This window comes from Hermetia illucens, chromosome 1 (assembly GCF_905115235.1).
Source record: "Hermetia illucens chromosome 1, iHerIll2.2.curated.20191125, whole genome shotgun sequence".
Lineage (NCBI taxonomy): Eukaryota > Metazoa > Arthropoda > Insecta > Diptera > Stratiomyidae > Hermetia > Hermetia illucens.
This window is the reverse complement of record NC_051849.1, coordinates 119,156,167-119,179,929: the sequence shown is the minus strand read 5'-3', so window position 1 is coordinate 119,179,929 and position 23,763 is coordinate 119,156,167. Positions and strand designations below refer to the sequence as shown.

Genomic DNA, 23,763 nt, shown 5'->3' with positions numbered 1-23,763 from the left:
CGCCTTTTTGCGAGAACTCGTCGCCTCGGCATAGCAGCGTCGCATGCTCTTGTTATGCGTCCCATCATTTGCTCTACCTTTTCCGTAGCCGCACCACCGGGACTTTGGCCTCCCAATAGCATCTCTATGAATGCATCCTCCTCAAGCCCCTTCACGGACCAGCCCCGGTTTCCAGCCTCACGGGAACACGTATCGACGCATGGCCCATATTCGATCTGGAGGAAAATCGCCTGGTGGTCACTGTGAGTATAATGCTCACTGACAAACCATGTCATTCTCCTCGCCAATGTGGTACTCACATATGTCAGATCGACTATTGAGCCCGACCCCGTCCCACGAAAAGTGGAAACGTTTCCCGTGTTGGCAAGCACCAAATCTAGCTCCGCGAAAGCCTCGAGCAGGATACGGCCCCTGGCGTTCGTAGTGCGACTGCCCCAATCAACGGCCCACGCGTTGAAATCACCAGCTATGATCTTGGGGTTTCGACTTCTTGCATCCGAGACTAGCATACCTAGCATTCCTTCGAATTCTGTTATCGTCGCGCTTGGTGGAGCATAGCAACTATATATATAGATGCCAGCTATTTTTGCCCTGACGAATCCAACTTCTGGAAACTCCATCACTTCTTGAATGGCCTGATTTCCACACGCCCATATTGCCGCCTTGCCAGTTTCATCTGCAGTCCAGGCACCGCTCTTATTGTTGCGATAGGGCTCGCTGATTATGGCAGCTTCGATTCCCTTCTCATAGATGGTCTGCGAGAGAAGGTCTTGCGCTGCCTCGCAGTGGTTGAGGTTGATTTGTATCAACCTCATTTTTTTACTGCATTCAAGGCTCGCCTAAACACTGGGCATCTGCTGCTGCCTGCAACGTGCCGACAGTCGACGCCCTTTTTTTCCTTGCAGAGCATGCATTCAGGCTCAGCCTTGCATTCCCTGAACATATGGCCTTCTCTCCCACATTTTCTGCAACATTTTGACCTGTCACAGTCACCGGTGCATTTCGCCGCTATGTGGCCGAATTCCAGGCATCTAAAGCAGCGCTTAAGGGATACCTGCTCCCTGAGTCGGCAAACGACCCAACCTATTTTTACTTTCCCAGCCGCCAGCAGTTTGAACGCTGCTTCAGTTGGTAAGCTTATAGTTGCCGTTTGCGTGCCTCCGTACGCCTTCCTCAGTCCCCTGATTGCGGAATCTTGCAAGCCAAGTGGTCCGAACTGCTTTTCTAGGGCGTCACGGATATCCTCCTTGGTCGTAATTTCGTCAATGTCCTTGCATTCTATGACAAGCTCCTGCTTTCTGGCCCGTACTTGAGCTTCTTCTCCTAAGGACTTCTCCACCTTGCCGAGGAAATTTTCTGCCGTTTTGCCCGGAGACTTCTTCAGCTCCAGCATCAAGTCTCCTTTCTGGGAGCGTCTGATTCGGCTAACGTTTTCTCCAAGGTCCATCAGCTCAGGACCGGATTTGACCTTCCTAAGGATATCGGCGTAAGTCATATCCCCTTTTTTGGAGATGATGATTAATTCGGGCCGTAATCTTCTTTTCTGCGCCGTATTTTTCCTTCCACCAACCTTGGTCCATGCTTCCTTGGTCCCTTTTTGAGGCTTTGCCTCCCTTGGGTCAATTGGAGCCGGCGCCGCAGTTTCCACGATGTTGGTAACTTTGTTTCCCTTGCCTTTTGCCGGTGAGAGGCCTTTTTGCCTTTTAGCGTCCTGTGAGGATCCGAAAGAATCGTTCGCGCACTCTCTACTCCTCTTTTCAAGTGTACCGCCCTTTGGATGTTGAGGGGGTGTCACTTGTGTTGCCTGGGTGACGCTTGATTTCTTCGAGGCGTTTTTTTCTTCCTTGGCACCATTGTATAGTACCCGAATGGCACGGACCATGTTTTTGATGGCCTGGTGCACGTTGTGTTTGTCCTTAATAAATTCAGACAACTCTACTATTTTGCCTCCGAGTAGGGCAAACGATGATTCGTCCGGACTCTGACATAGCTCCTCCGCTTGGTTTTCGCATTGGGCGCTTACGTACTTATTAGCCTTTCGAATGCTTCCCTGATTTCCTTCCTTCATCAAGGTTGATTTCGGAGGAGATCGCGCTATCGTCGAGCTTCTTTTAAATGGATCAACCACTAAGTCCTGCGACATATTTCGACCAGGTGTAGTTACCCCGCTATGGGCTAATAACTGACCAGTTTGTGCCCCATCTTTTCTTGGGTTTTGAACAGGCGTTCTCGGGAGTGATGTACTCCTTTTAAATGCCTCTTTCTCCAGGCTACTTGTAGTATTTGATGCAACGGTGGCCAAGTAATCCACCACCGAGGCACTGCAGTCGAGGGATATCGACGGCCGGGAGCCTGCTTGCCCACTCCCAAAAGCCGCCGGTACTGGGTTTCCGAAGCCCTGCACCGTAACTTTATTCTCCTTCTGTTCCTCCATGTTTGGTTTTATTTCTGGGTATCCTTCTCATAGCCAATTTTTATCCACGGGCGGGCGTTTACTTCCCACCTACCCGGCCTGCGCATAAGCATGCCCATACACGCACGCCTGCAAATGCGTATATGTGCATATTCCTACGCATCCGCCGAGCATTCCCTTATCCGCACGAAGGGACGCGCCTGATGGGAGATTTGTCAACTCCGCACAGGTCTGTCTGTCTTGCTGTCTGTCTGTCTGTCCGTCTGTCTGTCTGTCTGTCTGTCCGTCACACGCATTTTTCTCGGAGACGGTTATAGCGATTGGCACCAAATTTGGTAGAAAGGTGGGAACTGTGAACGCTCACACATACAGTGAGTTACATCCTTTTACGTTGAACTTAAGGGGGGGTCCCCATACATGCAAAAGGGGGGTGTAAAATTTTTTTTCATCAAATATAGTCATGTGGGGTATCAAATTAAAGGTCTCGATTAGTACTTTTCGAAGCCGGTCTTAGTTTTGACATTTCTTGGAAACGTGGGGAGTGCGGGGGGTTGACAGTGATCATTTCTTTAAGGGGGCCATTCTCAGAAACTACCAAACCGAAAAATCTGAAAAAAATCAAGAGGCTGCCACTATATGGTGCCTTGGCTCCGAAATACCTTTCATACCGATATCTGTTCAAAGAAAGTTAATAATAGTATATTACTATATTTTTTTGTAATTGGCTGGAAACCCCCCTTAAATTCATCCTAGCGTCACAAAATTCTGCAGTGATATAGGCTATAATGTAGAGCATGATCATACCAAGTTTGATGGAAATCGCACTATTACTAACAAATTTATAATACGTCGAAGTTGTTGCTTCTTTGAAAATTGAAGACTATCAATGTCAATATCACCCGAAAGTGGACATATGCATATATTACGTGCTACGTACTAAGAAATACACAAAACCTTTCGTACCTGAAGCATCTAGCTTCCGGTTTCCCGACTTGTTATTTTTTTAATCATTTGTATATCGGTATCAATTTCACATATATATTAACGAAGTTTGCGAGTAGTGCCTAATTCAGATAGATATATTTATATGTTAGTACCAGTCGTATTTAATTTACGAACTGTATATGTACATATGTATGCTTCTGTATACGAAGTAAATCAGGATTATGCGTGCTATCAATTTATATACATTTCTGAAAAGTATTCGGTAATAGGCAATGTTCGCTTATTTAGGGTGATGATGATATCTATGGCTGTAATATGTATACATATCTCGAAGTTTGAGAGTATATGCAGGAATATTTTAAATTTTTGCACTATATATGAAGAAAAAGACGTGCACAGAAAGTTTCTCTCACAAGATGAACTTAAAACCTCGAAACTTTCAGCTTTCGGTATTCTGACTTGTTTTTAAGGTATTCTGACTTGTTTTTAAGGTTTTATGTAGAATCAAACCTTCATAAAATTGATTCAATGCAATTCAATGTCTGCTAGCCTGACATATTCGATTTACTCGGAAATGGTTGAAACTATTCTCATGAAATTTGATGAGAACATGTGATCTATGACTTTTTTTATGTGCAATGAGTAGCATGATTTTGTGTTAAGTTTAAAGAAGGGGAGGGGGGGCACCCCATACAGGAGAAAGAGAGCTCTATTTTTTTTCAAAATATGATCATGCGCAACGTAGCAGATGGAAGAGAAGAAGAGTAAGAAGTGCTTTTCAAAAATGACCGAATATCAGCTGGAGTTAGGGAAATAGGCCACATTTGTGATAATAATAATAAAACGTCACATAGCGCAAGGAGTTTAACGTAGTAATAATATAATAACAATACTCGTTGGTGGGACAATCCAGTTGGATCTAGGCCTTGAACAGAACCACTTCATTCAAAACCGTAATGGTACAGTGCAAGACTACGATACACTTTAGGAGGAGATGTGATCAGCATTGCTCTTATCAGTGATTATTACCTTAATTTGGCTCAAATGCTCATTCAATGCTGAGACGACTGGTATCCGATATCCAATCGCAATAAGCCACCAGTGAGATTTGAACCGAAACTTTCCGATGTGGGAACGTAGCGCTCTTAAAACTAAGCCATCCGTACATGTTGTGGCGGAGCATGCAATTCGCGTGTCGAACGTACACAATTGCGCAATCGCATTGGTCATGATATGAAAAAACAATTTTTGGCAGGGAAAATTGTTTTTCGAAGTACGTTAAGAAATAGATTCGGAAAAACCCAGTGGAGTGAATTCATGCTCTCCAGTTTTACGTCCTTCTTAAGTTATAATTTTTGGGAATTTTGTTTTGATTTATTATATTATAGGGCAATTGTTAACATATAATCCTTGTCTTGTTGTGAAAATATCCGGTTGCGTGAGTTTGTACGTTAAGTTTACTGACCCCGATATTTAAAAAATAATACTGGTAACTCAATGCAAGTGTAAGGATTCATGTTGTTTAGTCGTTGGAAGTGCTACAACACCTGGTTTGACCCTAATCACCACTGCAGCTAATCAAACAGATTTGCCTTGCGGTAATCTGAACATATGCAAACCAACATCTCAGGCAACAACTACAAAAGTTATTGCAGTTCAAGCCTACCCAAGATCAATATTCAGTGCAAGCCCTTTTGGAAATGCAGCATCATCATCCGACACAAAACCATTTTTTGGTACAACAACCGCCAGTTAATCGTCTTCGGTGGCGTTGACATCTACTTCAACCCCATCGGTTGTCTCAGAATGTATGAAGATACGAAGAGCATTGGCGAAACTGGCATTTTATGAACTCTGGACGAAGGTTTTATTCAAACAAGTTATCGAACATAATTCGCAAGTTATTTACACAAAGTCCACTAAGGCCGAAGAATGAACAACCTGGAGTACATTTTTTAAAGTTTTGTTTGCAAAACAAAACTGTCTGTCTGTCTGTCTTTTTTTTTTTTTTTTTTTTGAGGAGTTGGAAATCTTCTTCACTACCCACTCAAACCACCCCCGACTACCTCCCAGCCCCGCGGAACCACCATAAGGTATTACATCACAGGGCAGAGTCAGCTCACTCTAGCTTAATCCCATTTCTTCTATACGCGGCGCACGTGACCGCGCTTTTCTCCTTTCCTCTGCCTTTCGCAATTTATCTTGAATAGATGCGATCATGAAGTTGACCGCATCCCAATTCTCTTGATCTGCTATAATTTTCAGCACCATATTTTCTGGTACCAGCACATCTCCTAGAGTCTCCTCTAGATTCCTCCTTTCTTCCGCAAATCTCGGACAGTGGAAGAATACATGCTCTGGGTCCTCTGGGACTCCATCACAATTTGGATAGTCGGGTGAGGTCTCCAATTTAAACCTGTGAAGGTATTGGAGATATCCTCCATATCCCGTGAGAAACTGGGTGAGATTATAATTAATCTCACCGTGTCGTCTCTCCAACCACTGCTTGGTGGCAGGAATGAGCCTGTGAGTCCACCGACCTTTTCCCAAGCATTCCCACCGCTCTTGCCATCTATTTATGGATCTCTTCCTCTCAGTGTTCTTCGTCTGCAATAAGGGAGAGATTGGCTTCGCATAGTATATATTCGCCATCCCATCTGCCAAGATGTCAATGGGCATCATTCCAGAGATGACGAATACTCCATCATCTGAGACAGTCCTGAAGGGAGGGCATGCCCTCAGAGCTGTCCTCCTGTAGACTGCATTCAGTTTGCTAGTATTAACTGACATCCGCAACGCCTCTCTCCAAACTAGGGTCGCATAGAGCATGATTGACGTCACCACCCTGGCTATAAGCAACCTAGAGGTATGCCGTGGTCCTCCCACGTTCGGCTTCATCCTCACCACGCCTCGGCATCTGTCTGTCTGTTTGTCACAAGCACTTTTCTCAGAAACGGCTATACCGATTGACACGAAATTTGGTGAGAAGGTGGAAACTGTGGACCCCCAGACATGCAGCGAGTGATATCCTTCTAGGTTGTATTTAGGGGGGTCCCCATACATGTAAAAGGAGAGTGTAGTCATGTGGGGTATCAAATAAAAGGTGTCAATTAGTAACCGATCTTAGTTTTGAGATTTGTTAGAAAAACGGGGAGTGGGAGGGGTGAAAAGTGATGCTTTCTTTAACGGACCCATTCTCAGAAACTACCCAACCAAAAAATCTGAAAAAATTCATGAAGCTGCCTCTATATGCTGCCCAGGCCTCAAAATACTCTCCATATCGATATCTGTTCAAATTAAGTTAATATTAGCATATTACAATTTTTTAGGAAAATTGAGTAAAACCCCCCTTAGGCTTATCCCAGAGTTATAGAACTTGGTAGTGGTATAAAATGTAATATGAACCATATTATCTCCAAATTGATCAAAATCATACTATTAGTAACAAAGTTACAGTAGCTCAAATTCCTCTTTACCATGTAAATTTACAACCCGAAGTACTAATTCTGACATGGTAAATGTATATACATAACAGGCTACGTACAAATGGGATAGTTCTACACTCAAATATACTCACAGAAGAAGCAAACAAAACCTTTCATACCTGGAGCGCCCAGCTTCCGGTTTCCCGACTTGTTGTATTTCGCATTTAGTTTATCAGACCATTCACTTTAATGATACTGATACGGTCTTAGGATACAATCAATTTTAACAAAAGTGACAACTTTGGCTCTGTTACTAATAGTGCGATTTCCACCAAACTTGATAGTGTTTATATTGTAGTATACCTTTTATTGCTGCAAAACTTGATTACTCTACCATAAACTTAAGGGGGTTCCCAGTCAATTTACAAAAAACATACTTTAATGAATATGGTAATATATTATGATTAAGTTCATTTGAATAGATTTCAGTATGGAGGATATTTTGTGGCCTAATACCATTTGCATGGACTACCATACTTTTTTCACACATTTGGGTTGAGTAGTTCCTGAGAACGGGTCCTTGGAAGTAACTGATCCTTTTCGGAACCTCGCACTCCTTCTTTTTGCAGCAAATGTTTAGTATCGGCTTGGAAAAATACTAATTGAGACTTGGATTTGATACCTCACATGACTATACCTGATGAGAAACATTTCCCACCCTCCGTTAGGATATATTCGCTTTGGCCGGCATGCGCCAAGCCAACTGCTGCGTGAAAGTGAGTTCTAGCGCATCAAGGCATGCGGACAACGAACTGAATAGTCATTTTTGGCCGCCCGTGTACAATGAAATTAATTCTTGGGCATGCCAGAAGTGCAAGGTTACAAAACATGTGAGGAAAGAGATAGGCGTGTTCCTTCGGTCCACCAAGCGTTTTCACAAAATCTATCTCGATCGAGGTATTGCCTCATAATTGTCGATAAGTTCATGCCCTATCCTAAGGCGGTACCTGTCTGCATATTCTTGTACTGAGATCCTCTGTTGAGAACGGGTTCCACGCTTTGATGTGGCGACAATTATAATCACCGACAAAGGAATGCAGGTCGAGTCCCCCGTTTTCTCAGATTTGGTAAACTCCTCGGCTTTAAATTATTATAAGGCAGTTGGTAACATATACTCCTTTTCTTTTTGTGAAAATATCCGGTTACATGAGTTTGCACGTTAAGTGAACTTAACAATGTTATTTTTTGTTGAGGATGCTGGGAGTCCTTAGTTCACACCCACTTGATGACGGAACGGACCACTTACTGTCTCTCTTGTGGTCCACGGAATGTTTAGCATCCAAGTCTTTAAAAAAGTTGACTGACGATTTTGTCCAGGGGAGAGGCAACTCTTAGCAGATGCTGCCTCACTTCTGCCCTGGGAGCAGCATGTTAACAATGTTATGTTCTACGTATATAAGGAGGAAAATGGTTCACAATAAAAAGAAAAACTAAAATACATATATTAATTGTATTGAATTTAATCGTGCAATACTAGCTCAGGGTCTCGGAAAACGTCCGGACTCTGGCTAGGCTAAAGAAACTCTCAAATTACGTGTTCCTTTTATTCTCTTATTATAATCGACGAGGGATAGTTCCGAACTCATCCTAATAGCTGTAAGAGGAGAGTTTGCTAGAAGGGTGCACTGCAGATGGCAAAGACACGGTCGAAGTTGATTGATCAATAACGGTGTATGTACCACGTGCCCCCTGACTTTGAGACGAGGTGGGGTGATCAGGCCCATGGGCTGGACGATGGTTGAATGATACCGTGCTCCAGGAAATTGGGAAATAATTTCTTGGCAGTGCGGCCCGACAAGCTTTCATGGTCGCTTGAAGATCGGCGGCTTGTTATGTGAATGTGATTCATTGAAATGTCCAGAAACCAGATGGCTGTGCTCTGTAGAGAAGTCTTTCAGGGGAGTCCTAGGTGAGCCGCGTAGCGAAGTCTGAGCTTCCCTCAAAGTGCAGCGACTTCCAAAACGATGAGAATGCTATGGACAAAAGTAGCTTCCGCGTCCGGTTAATGAATTTCGTAATTTCTTACCTCGGATGTCGATGAGGAGGCCATATTGAGGCAAAATGATGATCTCTGACTACACGTCTGCAACTGTGAACAGCCGCAAGTACCGACGTGGCAGGTCCAAATTCAATGTCATCGTGTGTGTACTGAACCGGTCGATCGGCGATGCATTAGCTGGGCAGCGATTTATCTTTTATGTCTAAAATAGTGTGTTATTTTATATCTTTTATGATGTAGTGGACTGCACTTGCCGAAAACGCTACTTTGTTTTATTTGTTTGCGATTTTACGAGAATTATGACCTATTTCACAAATGTGACGACAGGCGGTGTAACATTACCAGTTCAACTTTTCGATTATTTGTCACTGAGCAAAAAGTATCTATCTAACCAAAAAAGTACTGAAAAAGTGGTGAGTCTTAAGTCAACGTGAGCCACAGATATCAAAACAGCTACCAGTGTAGGGTAGGAACCACCTTGTTCTTCCAGAATCAAAGACGATTTTATCACCAATTCAGGTCGTGAAAGCAACCTCGATCTGGATGAGGTAGCAGACTTCTGAATAAGTATTTGACGTTATTTGTTCATGCGAGATCCCCCTGAAATAACCACACGTGATATGTAACTGAAGCTAACATTGGAATAGTCCTTGAAAAGACAGGTTTTTGGAAGGCGCCAGGAATTGATTAGATTCATAACTTCTGACTAAAGCATTCATCATCATCAACGGCGCAACAACCGGTATCCGGTCTAGGCCTGCCTTAATAAGGAACTCCAGACATCCCGGTTTTGCGCCGAGGTCCACCAATTCGATATCCCTAAAAGCTATCTGGCGTCCTGGCCCACGCCATCGCTCCATCTTAGGCAGGGTCTGCCTCGTCTTCTTTTTCTACCATAGATATTGCCCTTATAGACTTTCCGGGCGGGATCATCCTCATCCATGCGGATTAAGTGACCCGCCCACCGTAACCTATTGAGCCGGATTTTATCCACAACCGGACGGTCATGGTATCGCTCATAGATTTCGTCATTGTGTAGGCTACGGAATCGTCCATCCTCATGTAGGGGGCCAAAAATTCTTCGGAGGATTCTTCTCTCGAACGCGGCCAAGAGTTCGCAATTTTTCTTGCTAAGAACCCAAGTTTCCGAGGAATACATGAGGACTGGCAAGATCATAGTCTTGTACAGTAAAAGCTTTGACCCTATGGTGAGACGTTTCGAGCGGAACAGTGTTTGTAAGCTGAAATAGGCTCTGTTGGCTGACAACAACCGTGCGCGGATTTCATCATCGTGACCCTAGATAGGAGAAATTGTCAACGGTCTCAAAGTTGTATTCTCCTATCCTTATTCTTCTTCGTTTTTGTGTTTGACCAATGCGGTTTGATGTTGTTGGTTGATTCGTCTTCGGTGCTGACGTTGCCACCATATATTTTGTCTTGCCTTCATTGATGTGCAGCCCAAGATCTCGCGCCGCCTGCTCGATCTGGATGAAGGCAGCTTGTATATCTCGGATCGTTCTTCCCATGATGTCGATATCAACAGCATAGGCCAGTAGTTGGGTGGACTTGAAGAGGATCGTACCTTTTGCATTTACCTCAGCATCACGGATCACTTTCTCGAGGGCCAGGTTAAAGAGGACGCATGATAGCGCATCCCCTTGTCGTAGACCGTTGTTGATGTCGAATGGTCTTCAGAGTGATCCTGCTGCTCTTATCTGGCCTCGCGCATTGGTCAGGGTCAGCCTAGTCAGTCTTATTAATTTCGTCGGGATACCGAATTCTCTCATGGCCGTGTACAGTTTTACCCTGGCTATGCTATCATAGGCGGCTTTAAAGTCGATGAACAGATGGTGCAACTGTTGTCCATATTCCAACAGTTTTTCCATCGCTTGCCGCAGAGAGAAAATCTGATCTGTTGCTGATTTGCCTGGAGTGAAGCCTCTTTGGTATGGGCCAATGATGTTCTGGGCGTATGGGGCTATCCGGCCTAGTAAGATAGAGGAGAATATCTTATAGATGGTACTCAGCAACGTGATACCTCTATAATTGCTGCACTGTGTGATATCTCCCTTTTTATGTATGAGACAGATAATGCCTCGTTGCCAATCGTCAGGCATTATGACTTATGATTTTTTAGCCGATGAATTGCACGGACTGTTTCTCCTAAACTTGGTGGTGGCAGTATTTGTCCGTCGTCTTCAGTTGGCGGGACCTCCAACTCGCCGATGTTCTGGTTGTTCAGTAGCTCATCAAAGTACTCAACCCGTCGCTCTAATATGCTCATTCTGTCGGAAATCAGATTTCCCTCTTTGTCTCGGGAGGATGAGCATCGAGGTGTATAAGGCTTCATCCTGCTGACTTGTTGGTAAAACTTGCGCGCCTGGTGCGGTTGCTCCCTGTACTTTTCTAGTTCATAGACTTGTTGGTTTTCCCAGGCTTCCTTTTTCCGTCTGTGAAGTCGCTTCTCCACTCGTCGGAGTTCGTGATAAGTCTCTGCGCGTGCCCGCGTTCTTTGAGAATGCAACATTACTCGGTATGCGGCATTCTTCCGTTCCGTTGCTAGCTTACATTCATCGTCAAACCAGCCGTTCCGACTCCTTTTGCGGCTGGGGCCAAGTATGTTCGTGGTCGTATCCATGATAACGTTCTTCAGGTGATTGTGAAGATCATTTGTTGATGCTTCATTTCCAGGTCCTCTGTTGACTGCGGTTATTGCGGCATCCATTTCCCTCTTATAGGTGTCGCGGAGGGTTGTGTTGTGGATGGCTTCAGTGTTCACTCTCACCTGATTGTCAGAGGGGATTCTAGGTGGTATTGTTATGCGAGCTCGGAGCACCATGCCAACGAGATAGTGATCCGAGTCTATATTGGCCCCCCTATATTTTCTGACATTCATCAAGGCTGAGAGGTGGCGGCGTTCGATCAACACGTGGTCAATTTGGTTGAAAGTGGTCCCGTCTGGAGAGGCCCACGTATGTTGGTGGACCGCTTTCCGCGCAAACCAGGTACTTCCAACAACCATTTCGTGTGACCCTGCTAATTGAATAGTCCGCAGTCCGTTATCATTTGTTTTTTCGTGTAAGCTATGGGAGCCAACGTATCGTCTGAATACGGGCTCCTTCCCTACTTGGCTGTTAAAATCCCGAAGTATGATTTTGATATCATATCTGGGACAGGCTTCGAGGGTTTGTTCTACTGCCTCGTAGAAGGTATCCTTCTTCGACTCTGCAGTCTCCTCTGTAGGGGCATGAACGTTTATGAGGCTTATATATCTGCGCTTGCCTCGCAAGCGCAGAGTGCATAGCCGTTCGCTTATTTTTTCAAAGCCGATAACAGCAGGTTTCATTTTTTGGCTGACTAAGAAACCTACTCTGAGCACATGGTTTACTGGATGACCGCTATAATATATGATGTAGTGGCTCTTCTCCAGGAAACCGGTGCCTGTCCATCGCATCTCTTGCAACGCTGTTATATCAGCCCTATATTGGGACAGGGTATCGGCTAGCTGCTGGTCAGCTTCATCTCTGTACAGGGAGCGCACGTTCCATGAGAAAATGCGCAAATCTTTATTCCGTGTTTGTTGCCGGGTCCGTCGTTTTAAAATCCGTCCTGTCCGAGGCTCCTGTTGTGGCTTCGTAACGAGTTGTTTTCCGTGTAGGGTTGTCAGCCCTACCCAGCCCCCAACCTGAAGGACCAGTTGGTACAATTTGTCCCGTTTTTAGGCGCGCTAAAGCATTAGTAAATCATTTTATTCAGATTACTCCTGATCCAGTTCCATTATTCTTCCTCATCACTTAAAAACATGGTATCTCTTGCGCTACAAAATATCTATTATAAACCAGCCTACGACTCAATATCGCATTCGTGGCTATTGCAAGTGTTACGCTTGCACAAAATCAACCCAATATCAATCAGGCGTGGAATCTATGAAGGCGAATCTTTAATCCCGCTGTTGCTTTGTTTAGCCTTGAATCCGTTATCCAATGTTTTGCATGAAAGCAGGTTCGGTTCCAAATCAAACGTGGCATATTGTTAGTACATTGAGTCATTTAATGTATATTTATTCTCTTGCCAGTTGTCCCAATCTCGGCAAATGCCGGATTTTAACTTATACTAGCACTAAATGCCAAGCATTTAGGCTCGGACGATTCTACCTATATAGATATATAGATAAAGGGGCGCTGGTGGTAAGTTGGTGAGAGAATCCGTCGAGACCTCCCCGCAACATCGAAGACTGTGTGAGAGTCCCAAGGCATCAAGGGAAGCCGTGAGGCGTTTAGGTACAATTCCTGTAGCTGACAATATTATGGGAACTACAACTACTTTACGCCAAATTTTCTTGATTTCCCGGGCCTGTCTCTCACTTTCTTCACCACATATTTTCGCTTAATGTTGGTATTATGGGGGATAGCAACATCAATAATATTCGCGGAGTGACTCGTCTTGTCAACTAATAGCATGTCGGCCTTGTTGTGCTAGAACTTGCCGGTCCCAATACATGCTGCAAGTAAAACTATCAAGTATTACCTCCGGCTCATATCGGGAAATCGGACATGTTCCCATGATCAGCCCATGCTTGTATGGTTTTGATGAATATAGAATCATGCCTGTTCGTGTATTGCACTGGTGCTATTACAGTGCAGCCAGAAATGATGCAACGTCTCTAAAGCCGAAAAACATTCTGAATGGCACACAGAAATCCCTTTTGTTTCAACAAAAAACTTGCCAGCACACAACCATCTGTTCGGCAAATACAAACCGACAAATGGTTGCCGAAGGCAATTCACCTGTTTACCATACATTGCCTTTGACTTTCACTTATCGATCCGCTCTTGGTCGGACTTCATCCAACTCAGAGATTTGAAAGATCTATCATTCAAGCTAAGTGGAGCCAGCCCACAGTCTGCTTTGCAGACAGCTATATACAAGAGAATTGTCTGCTCTTTGCTGTAAAAATAAGCGCGTAGTCGCCGCGTCAATCACACCCCTACCTCCGATGTCATGAGGCAGGTTCATCCGCCCCACGGCACAGTTTGGAGGATGCATTCCGAAGGGGACTCAACGAGTCACCCTGGCAAATGCTTTTCCATATATGGATAGGCTCCGAGGTATTGACACCCTTAGATGAAGGCACTGATAAAGTGACGTGCCACCCTCTCATGACTGTCGCCAAAAGCTTTATTAGTTTAGAAAGGTTTAGCATAATCGATATAGCAGCTAAAGAGGTTTATTTGGCCTCTAGTTGCTTGTCCTACAACTACCGAATCGATAATCAGTTGCTCTCCACAATGAGGAAGGGGGGAAATTCCTCCGGCCGACTCATGACTTGATTTATGCTATGTGCCAATGTGATTCGTTGAACCTATTCTTCGGTAACATCTGGAAAATTTATGCTAGGTGTAGCGGCATGGCTGGTGCCTTCGGCGATGATCCACTTACCATCGTGGGCGGGTAACCCCCAAAGTCCAACCCACTTGCGTCATCGAAAATTGGACCGTCTGGACGCTCGATTGGGATTCGTTGAGAGATCTGAAAAACTCCTCTGGTTCCTCGCTTATGTTGTATTCTTATGTTGTTCTACACATGTACTGGCATTGCCAGAGCTGAATTGAGTCGGCCTAGCAATGTCTTGCCTTGGTGAATTACGCCGACGTTCCAGATGAATTTTCCATGGTGAATCGCTTCGGTCGCTCAAACCACTAACGCAGAAGCGAATATTCTGATCGTGCAATCTGACAGCCGCAGCTGCACTATAATACACAAGTGATTGTATTTGCATCAATGGCATATCAGCACACAGTCGAGATGCAATCTCATCATTGATTTGAGATAGAATTCTCGAAGTTGCTGGATATACGTAGAGCCTGGGAATACCTGGTTTATGCAAAGGATCCATTTCCGAGAATTCTATACACGCTCTTTGGAATTCATCCTGAATCTCAGTGGAGACTTCAGCTGGACAGTGAAGAAGAGTACTTCGGCGAGTACTGAAACTTTTGCCTACAGTGCGTGATGTTAGTGATGTCGCTAAATATGCTCCCATCGGCTCTTGATCACCAGCTCTCACGATGACTTCGAGCCGAAGACGCTCCAGCCGGGATTGTGTCACTACCAGTGATAAATCGGCACGGTGTCTAAAGATAAAGAGGTTCATTTCCTCAGTCCAATTCATCCGCTGCCTACGCGAACCTGCTGAAGATTGTAGTGAAACAGTTGCACCAAGCGAAGCAATGCTCATGGTCATCGTGGGCCCTAGATTTGAACCGCCTCACGATTAACAGTTTAATCGCCGTGCTGTCCATTACGAGAGTCAGATCTACTCACCGGCACAGGCGACTCCCGTCGGTTATCCGTACTGGACATCAAGTTTCTACTACTTCTCATTAGATGTAAGTAGTGTGGAAGTAAGCAGTCTGTAGTGAGTAATCTGCAAGACTGGAAAGTAACTGCACGTTGTTTTTAAAGAATATGGAACGGGTGAATTTACTTTGCACCATTTTCAAAAGCAAGACAATCATATTCACGGGATGGTGACCAGATCATGGAGCAGGACTCAACGGTGTTTCTTAGCTGAAGAGAATTGAAGGGCATAGGATTTAGTCAAAGTCAGAGGAAGAACGAAGTATAAGGTCTGACAACTTTGACTTCGAGGCAGTAGGTGTTGAAGCGGAGTTTATTGTCGATAGTAACTCCTAAGCCTTAATTGTAGATCTGATATGATAAGTAATATCCGTCAAGAGAACAAGAAAATAAAGTGGATGAGGATTTTTGCGAGTAGCGCTTGGAATGACATTCTTTGAAGTTTAGCGCTAAACCATTATCATAGTACCACTGAACCGAGAAGGGGGAAAAAGAATGGTGAAAGACAACTTCGCTCCTTGTTAGACATTATCATCTTGTTCAACAGGGATGTGGTTGGGTTTGGAGAAATATCGCATGAAAGCAATTATGTTGTTTAAATTAATTACAAATATCAACATTTTTTATAACTTTTAATGTTTTCTTTTGAGAAGAGTCGGGATATGTATAAATTCGACAATCCTCTTTTTATTATTTAATAGATTCGGTTTGGATAAAAATCTTGGCAAATTAGATCAGCGGAATTACAGTAGCGCTTTAAAATATGTGGAATTTAAATTGCCGGTAATATGCAGGTTATTCCTATTGTTAGTTTTCGGAACTTTTCTTTCGAATATTTTTAGGAAACTTGTAAGTTTGTCGATGAATTAGCAGGACTCAGTTCAATGTCGATCGACTGGAAGCATCTTAGAAATTCATCCTCATGTTCTTGTTCAGCGCCGTTCGATCAATTCAGTAAAAAGGTAATATGGATTATGTCTATCAACCTATTAGGATAATGTTTTATGTTTATCTGAATCTTTCAGATCCATTGTTGGAAATGCGGACATATATTTTGCTCACGCTGCGTAGAGAAAGCGATTCCACTTTTAGGTGAAAATTCAGCAAATAGGGTGCCTATGTGTAAACCATGCTCACGCTCGATTCAAAAAGTTAGCCCATAAGTTTATAAGTAGTGAACTTTAAATAAAACTTTAAAAGTTTTTTTGGTTCGTTTTATTTTTTTTTTATAGGTAGATGAAGCACATCAATATACCAGGTATATTTCTTAAGAGGTTATATATGTTTGGTATACGTTTCCCCATCCTAGGCATCATATACATGACACCAGCTCCATCAAAATGATACGCGAAATCTTCACGCGCAAGTGATTTAAGAATGTCGAACAAAAAGGTTATTGCTTATACTGATTTTTAAGTAGCTCTTGTATGGATATGGAGCCAGAAGGAACTGGAGAACAAGGTGGTGGAGGGTAGGGTCTCGGTTATCCGCAAGATTCGAGCTCCCTTCGAAATTCACCATGTCTGGTCATGCTTCTAGAGGCATGGTGGTGGTTCACTGGTCCACCTTTTCAAAATGGAGAACTTCCAATGACACCTTTTACTGTAGTAGAAACTATAATAGAGTATATGGGCATAGAAAAGCCGTTGCCAGTGGAGCTCTTTATGCGATTTTCATCATGAAGGCGTTTTGTGAATACAATTGCCAGGTATCTAATGTGGAAAACGATGCCTTCGGCAACCTTATCAGTCCTAGAATTGGAGCAGTCTGAGCACGTGGTAATTAGGTGTCAGCAAGGAATTCAGTTTGAGGGTTAGATAAGGAGAATTCAAAAGGGTAAAAGAATGCCGTTCGTGGCAAGGTTGACGTATGAAAATGTTCATACCACGATATGTTCATGGGAAGCGATCCTGAACAGCAGACCATTGTATCCCTTGGCAGATAACCAGCATGAATTTCAGTTGATGATGTCACCGCACTGCTTACTTCAATGTGGTCTTCTTTCGCTACCGACGAGGCGGTAGCTTTAAATCCAGCAATTGCACGGCAAATTTGAGCTAAATTTAAGAACGATCACTTAGACTATTTATAAGAACGCTATAACATAGCTGGAAGAATCCAGGACATCAGGTCGGTCAGGGAGATTTAGTCCTTATTGACGGCCAGTAGCGGGGTTCGTATAGTATATGAGACGTCGGAGTAAGGAGATAGCTGAATTAGCCAGAATTGGGACGTCCTGAAAGCGTTTTTGAAGCTCATCCATTGGCAGTGGGGGAGAAAGGAAAGGATGGTCTAATAAGTGTTGAATGTCGGGTACCCCTAACCCACCGTGAACGCTTTCCCCATGTAACGAAAATATCAACGCCTAACTTGAAAAATTTTCCTTAGAATTGGGGATCCGCACCGCTCTATGATCTCTTTATCAACCTCGGAAAGGATGAATTCTTCTTTGAGGATGATGCGGTCGAAGTGCGGCATAAGGTTTATGACACTAGACTAATTAGGACAGGTTCAGCGTCTGGAAATAATATCAGTATACCATATAGAACATGTATCAACGCACTCCACATAAAAACCAAACATTGATATTGCTATTTTTCACAGCGTAGGTATACATATACTAAATAATCATCACAGTACTAATGCCAATGATTGCAATGTATGTACATACAGTATCTGACCATCGAATTATAAACGATGATTGTTTTTGAGAAAATTGACTCGGTCACTTGCTTTTTGATTGCTCTGTTATTTAAGTTGAGAGGATAAAATAAAATTAAAACTAATATTTGCCTGACAGTTGCTTCATTCTGTCAAGGATTGTATTTTAAGCTAGTCACTTTTCAACAAAACCTTATTAAAATTGGCTTACTTTATGTCCGTCTGTCTATTGGTCTGTCTGTCACACCCATTCGCTCAGAAGCGGTTACACTTATTGATACGAATAGAAAGGAGGAAGCTGTGAATCCCCTTGTGAGTAACATTGTGCTGTGTTGAATTTAAGGTGTGGTGCATCAAATGAAAGATCTCGAATAGTGCTTTTCGGAGCAGATATTAGTTTTGGCTTCGGTTATGGGAGGGGGGTGGGAGTTCTGAAAAGGGTGAATTATTTCAGGGACCCTTCAAGGAACTACCTAACTTAAAAATCTGAAAAAGTCATGGTGGTCCGTGCACATGGTATCTAAGTCTCAAAATACTCCCCATTACAAAATCTGCTCTGGAAAGTTTGGTGGAAATTCTACTATTATCGATCAAGTTATAGTAGGTCAAAATTGTCCCTTCTCTTACTACTCCTTGCGAGATAAAATGTTAGCGCCACTTCCAATTCGAAGTCGGGCATGTTCAACGCATATTCACTACGAATTATATATAAGTGGAACCAAGCCAAAGACAAAAAATTAACAAAATTTTTCATACCCGAAGAGCCGAGCTTTCTGTCTTTGACTTGTTCAATATTAAAGTGTTTTTTTTGTAGTTTTCCTCGGTAAATTCGGGAAATTAAGTCGGCGAGGTTTGAAATTGGTTTTGGAGAAGCATGAAGGTGAGTCTCCCGCACCTAAAAATGATGGTGCTCCGGGGTCTAAATACAACACCAGCTACAATTCCCTCTGACAATCAGGTGAGAGTAAATTTTGAAGCCATTCACAACACAGCCCTCCGCAACACCTATAAGAGGGAAATGGATACCGCAATAACCAGAGTTAACAGATGTTGTAAAGATGAAGCATCAATAAACGATCTTCATAACCACGAGAAGAGTGTTATCATTGATACAGCCACAAACATACCTGGTCCCAGCCGCAAGAAAAGTCGGAACGGCCGGTTCGACGACGAATGTAATCTAGGAACGGAACGGAAGAATGCTGCATACTGACTAATGTTGCATTCTCAAAGAACGCGGGCACGTGCAGAGACTCATCACGAACTCCGTCGAGCAGAGAAGAGACTTCACAGACGGAAAAAGTAAGCCTGAGAGAACCAACAGGTCTGTGAAGTGCACGGAAAACCTCATCAGGCGCGGAAGTTTTACCAACAAGTCAGCAGGATGAAGCCTTATAAAAATTGATGCTCATCCTGCCGAGACAAAGAGGGAAATCTTATTTCCTACAGAATGGGCATATTGGAACGATGGATTGAGTATTTTGATTAACTGCTCAACAACCAAAATATCGGCGAGTTGGAAGGCTTATCACGCGTCTGGTTGTGGATAAAATCCTGCTCAACAGGTGACGTTGGGTGGGTCACCTAATCCGTATGAATTAGGATGATCCAGTCCGGAAAGTTTATAAGGGCAATATCGATTATAGAAAAAGAAGACGCGGCAAACCCTGCCTGAGACGGAAGGATGGCTTAGGTCAGGATGCCAGACAGCTTTTAGGGATATTGAATTGATGGACCTCGGCGCAAAACCGGGGTGTTTGGAGTTCCTTACTAAGACAGACCTAGACCGGATACGGGTTGTTGCGCCGTTGATGATTAACAGGTAATGGGTAAGAAAGACAATTATTTAACAGGTAATGGGTAAGAAAAAAGATACAATGGAGCCCACTTAAATGCCACACGCATAACAACAAATTCTCTTTAAATGCCCGCAATCTTTGAGCACATGCCTTTTCCTTCAATTTTTTTGTGAAATTTGGTTGATAATTGTAGCTCGGATAAATGCAAAATTCTTATAAGTGCCAAAGGAATTTTAGACGAATTTGGGGTACGCCAGTGTTTGGATACAGTTAATTGCAAATTCAGGTTACTGCGTTAAATAAATGATAGCACTCTCAAGCTACACACATGTGCATACCTTTTTTAAGGTTTTGTATGAAACCATAAACCTTATTAAAATCGATTCACTGTCACGGAACATATTTGGAGGCCTAGATTTCATCTATGCGCACCACCGAAAATGAATCCTGTCTCACTTTAAGTGCGTATATTTTGACTCCTTACTCGCGCACTTTGCAATTCACGCGAAAACTAATAACAGTTTCGGAAAGTACTAATCGAGACCTTTCATTTGATACCATACACGACTACATCCAGTGGAAAAAAATGTAAAATCCCATTTGCATGTACCTAAATTTATGTCATGGGATTTTATAGTTTCCGTCTGTCCATCAAATTTCGTTCAGATCGGTTTAGTCGTTTTGGAGAAAAGTGCGTGTGACAGACAAACAGACAGTGAATAAGGTTTTGTCTTACAGAAAACCTTTTTTAGATTTTTATTGGTCATCATCGAGGTTGCAAATTATGATCGGGGAAGAAAGAGTGAACGTTTTTCTGATGCCTGTATAGTTAAATACATTTAATATCCACCAGCAGCAATGATTTGCTTTCCTGGAGAAAGAACTTGTTCCAAAACAATTTACTAAAAGTCCCTCCCTCCTTTCTATAAATTTCGTTTAACTTCTTTTTTTCAGGTTTTATGTGAAATAAATCCTTAATAAAATTGGTTCAATGTCTGTCTGCCTGCTTGTCTGCCACACCCGATCTACTTGAAAATGACTGAACCGAAATTGGTGCATATAGCAAGTAACGTCATTCTGTGTTGAGTTTGACTGTGGGACTGTCCATACATGTGAAAGGGGGATGTAAATTTTTTTTGTTTTCACTGAATATGGTCAGAGAGGCCTCGAATAGTACTTTTCGAAAATGATCTTGTTTCTGATATTGGCTAAAACGTAGGGGAGTGAAGGCTCGAAATGTGAGCCTTGAAAAGTGAAACTGCCTCCGTTCTCAGAACCTATGGAACCGAATAATCTTAAAAAATCACAGTGATGCATCTCTAGAAATTCTATGCTTCATAACCCCATTCCGATATCTGCACGAATAAAGTTCATGATATTAAATTACCGTATATTAGAACTTACCCGGATACCCCCCGTAAGTTCATGCTAGAAGTAAGTAGTGGTATAAGGGGTACTACAAGGCGGAAGTTTAGGAGGTTTGGATGAAACTCAACCTTTATTAACTAAATTAAACTTTCAAACTTTTGCATTTCACGTGAAATTATTGCACTGAAAAGTGTGTATGTCATCATCACCATATAAAGTGAATTTATATGAAAGGGGGGGGGTACATGGGGATATTTGAGTTTCCCTTTTTGAGCATTGAGCATGAGTTACTCGAGACAGACATGCGAATGTTTGCGAGTTGTGTCCAATAGGATAGACATGCGTGCTAGTTGGTATCAGTGGTATTTACTTTAATAATTATTATCGTTGGCACAACAATCCATATTGGATCAGGGCCTTGAAGTGTGTTAAGAGCCCTTCATTCAAGACCGTAATGGTACACTACAGTACACTGTAGGAGGCAATGTGGTCAGCATTACGCTCACCCGAGATAATTACCCTGATTTGACTCAGGTACTCATTTACAGCTGAGTCGACTGGTATCCGACGTCAAATCACGATACAAATCCCATTGTCATCAGTGACATTTGAACCGTGACCTTCCGTACGACAGCCTTGTGCTCTAACCACACAGCTATCCGGACACTGGTATTTACTTTAAGTTGTTTCATGCCCGGGGTGAAGTAGAAATGCGTGAAGATGCGTTAGATCAGTTTAGACGCGTACGTATATATGTGCGAATCAGTATTCCGTAATGTTTATTTAAGATGAGCACAATATTCTGGCTTTGATATGTATATACAGTACCTATACATGGTTTGGAGTATTGCAATTAATGAAGTAATATCTAGCATTTTTAGCTATTTACGAATTGAAAACTGTGCATAGTGAGTTCCTCATACAAGATGAACACAAAGCCTTTATACCCAAGTGCGCAGTTTCTGCTATCCTCACTTTTTTAAGATTTTGTGAAACAACACCTTATTAGAATCGATTCAATGTCTGTCTGTCACAACCGATTAACTTGGAAACTACTTAATCTATTGTTACCAAATTTGGTGAGAGCGTGTGGTCTATGAATCCCACTACTTCTCTGTTGAGTTTAATGGGGGTTCCCCATGCATACAAGGGGGTGCAACGTTTTTTCATCAAATATGACGGTGAGTATGTATCAAATCAAAGGGGTCAATTACCACTTTTTTTAATTGGTTTTATTATTGATATTGGATGGAACAGATCTCGTTTTCAGAACTTATCCAATTCAAAGTCTGAAAAAAATCAAATGAAATTTAGGCCTAATAGTGCATCCCATCCCCGATATCTGCCCAAATAAAGTTAAAAATAGAATTTTGCCATATTTTAAAAATTTACCCTTAAATTCATAGAAGTACAAAATTTGGCATGAGTATGGTTGATAAGAGAGGACATCATTCTCCAAACAAAGTTTGTAGATGTCAAAGTTTGCTACTTCACGTAAATTTGTTGCATTCTAAGACTTGTATGACGTCATCATCAAATGAAGTGAACTCATATGAGCGTCGGGTCACAAGTGAACATGTTAGTTTTCCTTTTTGAGCTTTTTTTTTGGTTATTTGTATGTCAGTATAAATTATTCGAGACAGACATATTTACAGTGAGCAAAATTGAACAACACATAAGTGTTCAAAAAGAGGTAAAGTGAGTCTTATGTGTTTTGTAATTTCTTTACAAGAACGTAACGTATAATTTGTTGAAAAGAAGGATGCAAAAAGATCAACGAAAAAGGATAAAATAAAACGCTTGGTGAGGGCGAATAACAAAAGAAACTTTATTTTCGTGTGCAAAACTGAAATGCGGACAGTGCTACAAAATCGTAATAATGACATTGAAAACTCAACAAATGACTAGTTATTACTTCGCATGGAGACTTTTTACATCTAATATAGCCTTCGCTGGCCAGTGGCATGGATTCAACCAAACATTGAATATATTCTGCTGTAACTTTTCTCCATTATTCTAGAAGATGTTCCATCAAGTATTTTTTCTTCGAAATATGCTCTTGGGGAAGCCTATCGTCGACATAATCCCATAGGTTCTCAATAATATCCCAGTGTAAATATTCCTATCCAGATTCCTCCCACCAATATCACATTACCCACGCCGTCCGCTCCACGCTAACACACTCCTAACCATAGCTGATATTCCGACTTGTTTTGTTTTCCTTCTAAAGCATCTTTCATGGGGGTACTGCTTATGATAACTGAATGTTTTTTCTGGAACCTTACCTACTGAGATATGCAGTGGTAGAGATAACAGTATTTTTCCTTTTTGGCGACAAAGCAGGTGCCAACCAAGCCTAAAATGACTTTCATGGTTATCTAAAACAAGTTGAATATGTTTTCCAACAGTTGCTTCATCACAAATGATAAAACAATGTAACTAATAATTAGTGATAGCTGCTTTTCTAATTAAACATTTTTTGTTCTTGATGCTCTGGACGGTTTTTTCAAATCTTCTAATTTGGATTTTCCCCCGTCTTCTTTATTAATTTTGTGGAATATGAAACATATTTGAATAAGTTTATAAAATATTGAATTATGTTACAATGGAACCCTGATAATTCGTAGTGCGATTATTCATATTTCCAGATAATTCGTACAAATTTACCGGGCAACAGAGTTGATTTTCTTAATTTTGAACCCCCGATAATTGGTGATCCCAATATTTCGTAAC

At 42.4% G+C, this 23,763-nt stretch overlaps 1 protein-coding gene across 1 annotated transcript in view; it reads left to right on the top strand.

Annotated features, from left to right (window-relative positions):
* LOC119661164 (myotubularin-related protein 8) overlaps positions 1-16,406 on the top strand; it is a 167,021-nt gene extending 150,615 nt beyond the window's left edge. Inside the window, exons 12-14 of the mRNA XM_038070380.1 lie at positions 15,904-15,985; positions 16,045-16,164; positions 16,228-16,406. Coding sequence (XP_037926308.1) covers positions 15,904-15,985; positions 16,045-16,164; positions 16,228-16,365 — 340 coding nt within the window. The 3' untranslated portion in view covers positions 16,366-16,406. The remainder of the gene's footprint in view (positions 1-15,903; positions 15,986-16,044; positions 16,165-16,227) is intronic.
* The last annotated feature ends 7,357 nt before the right edge of the window (positions 16,407-23,763 follow it).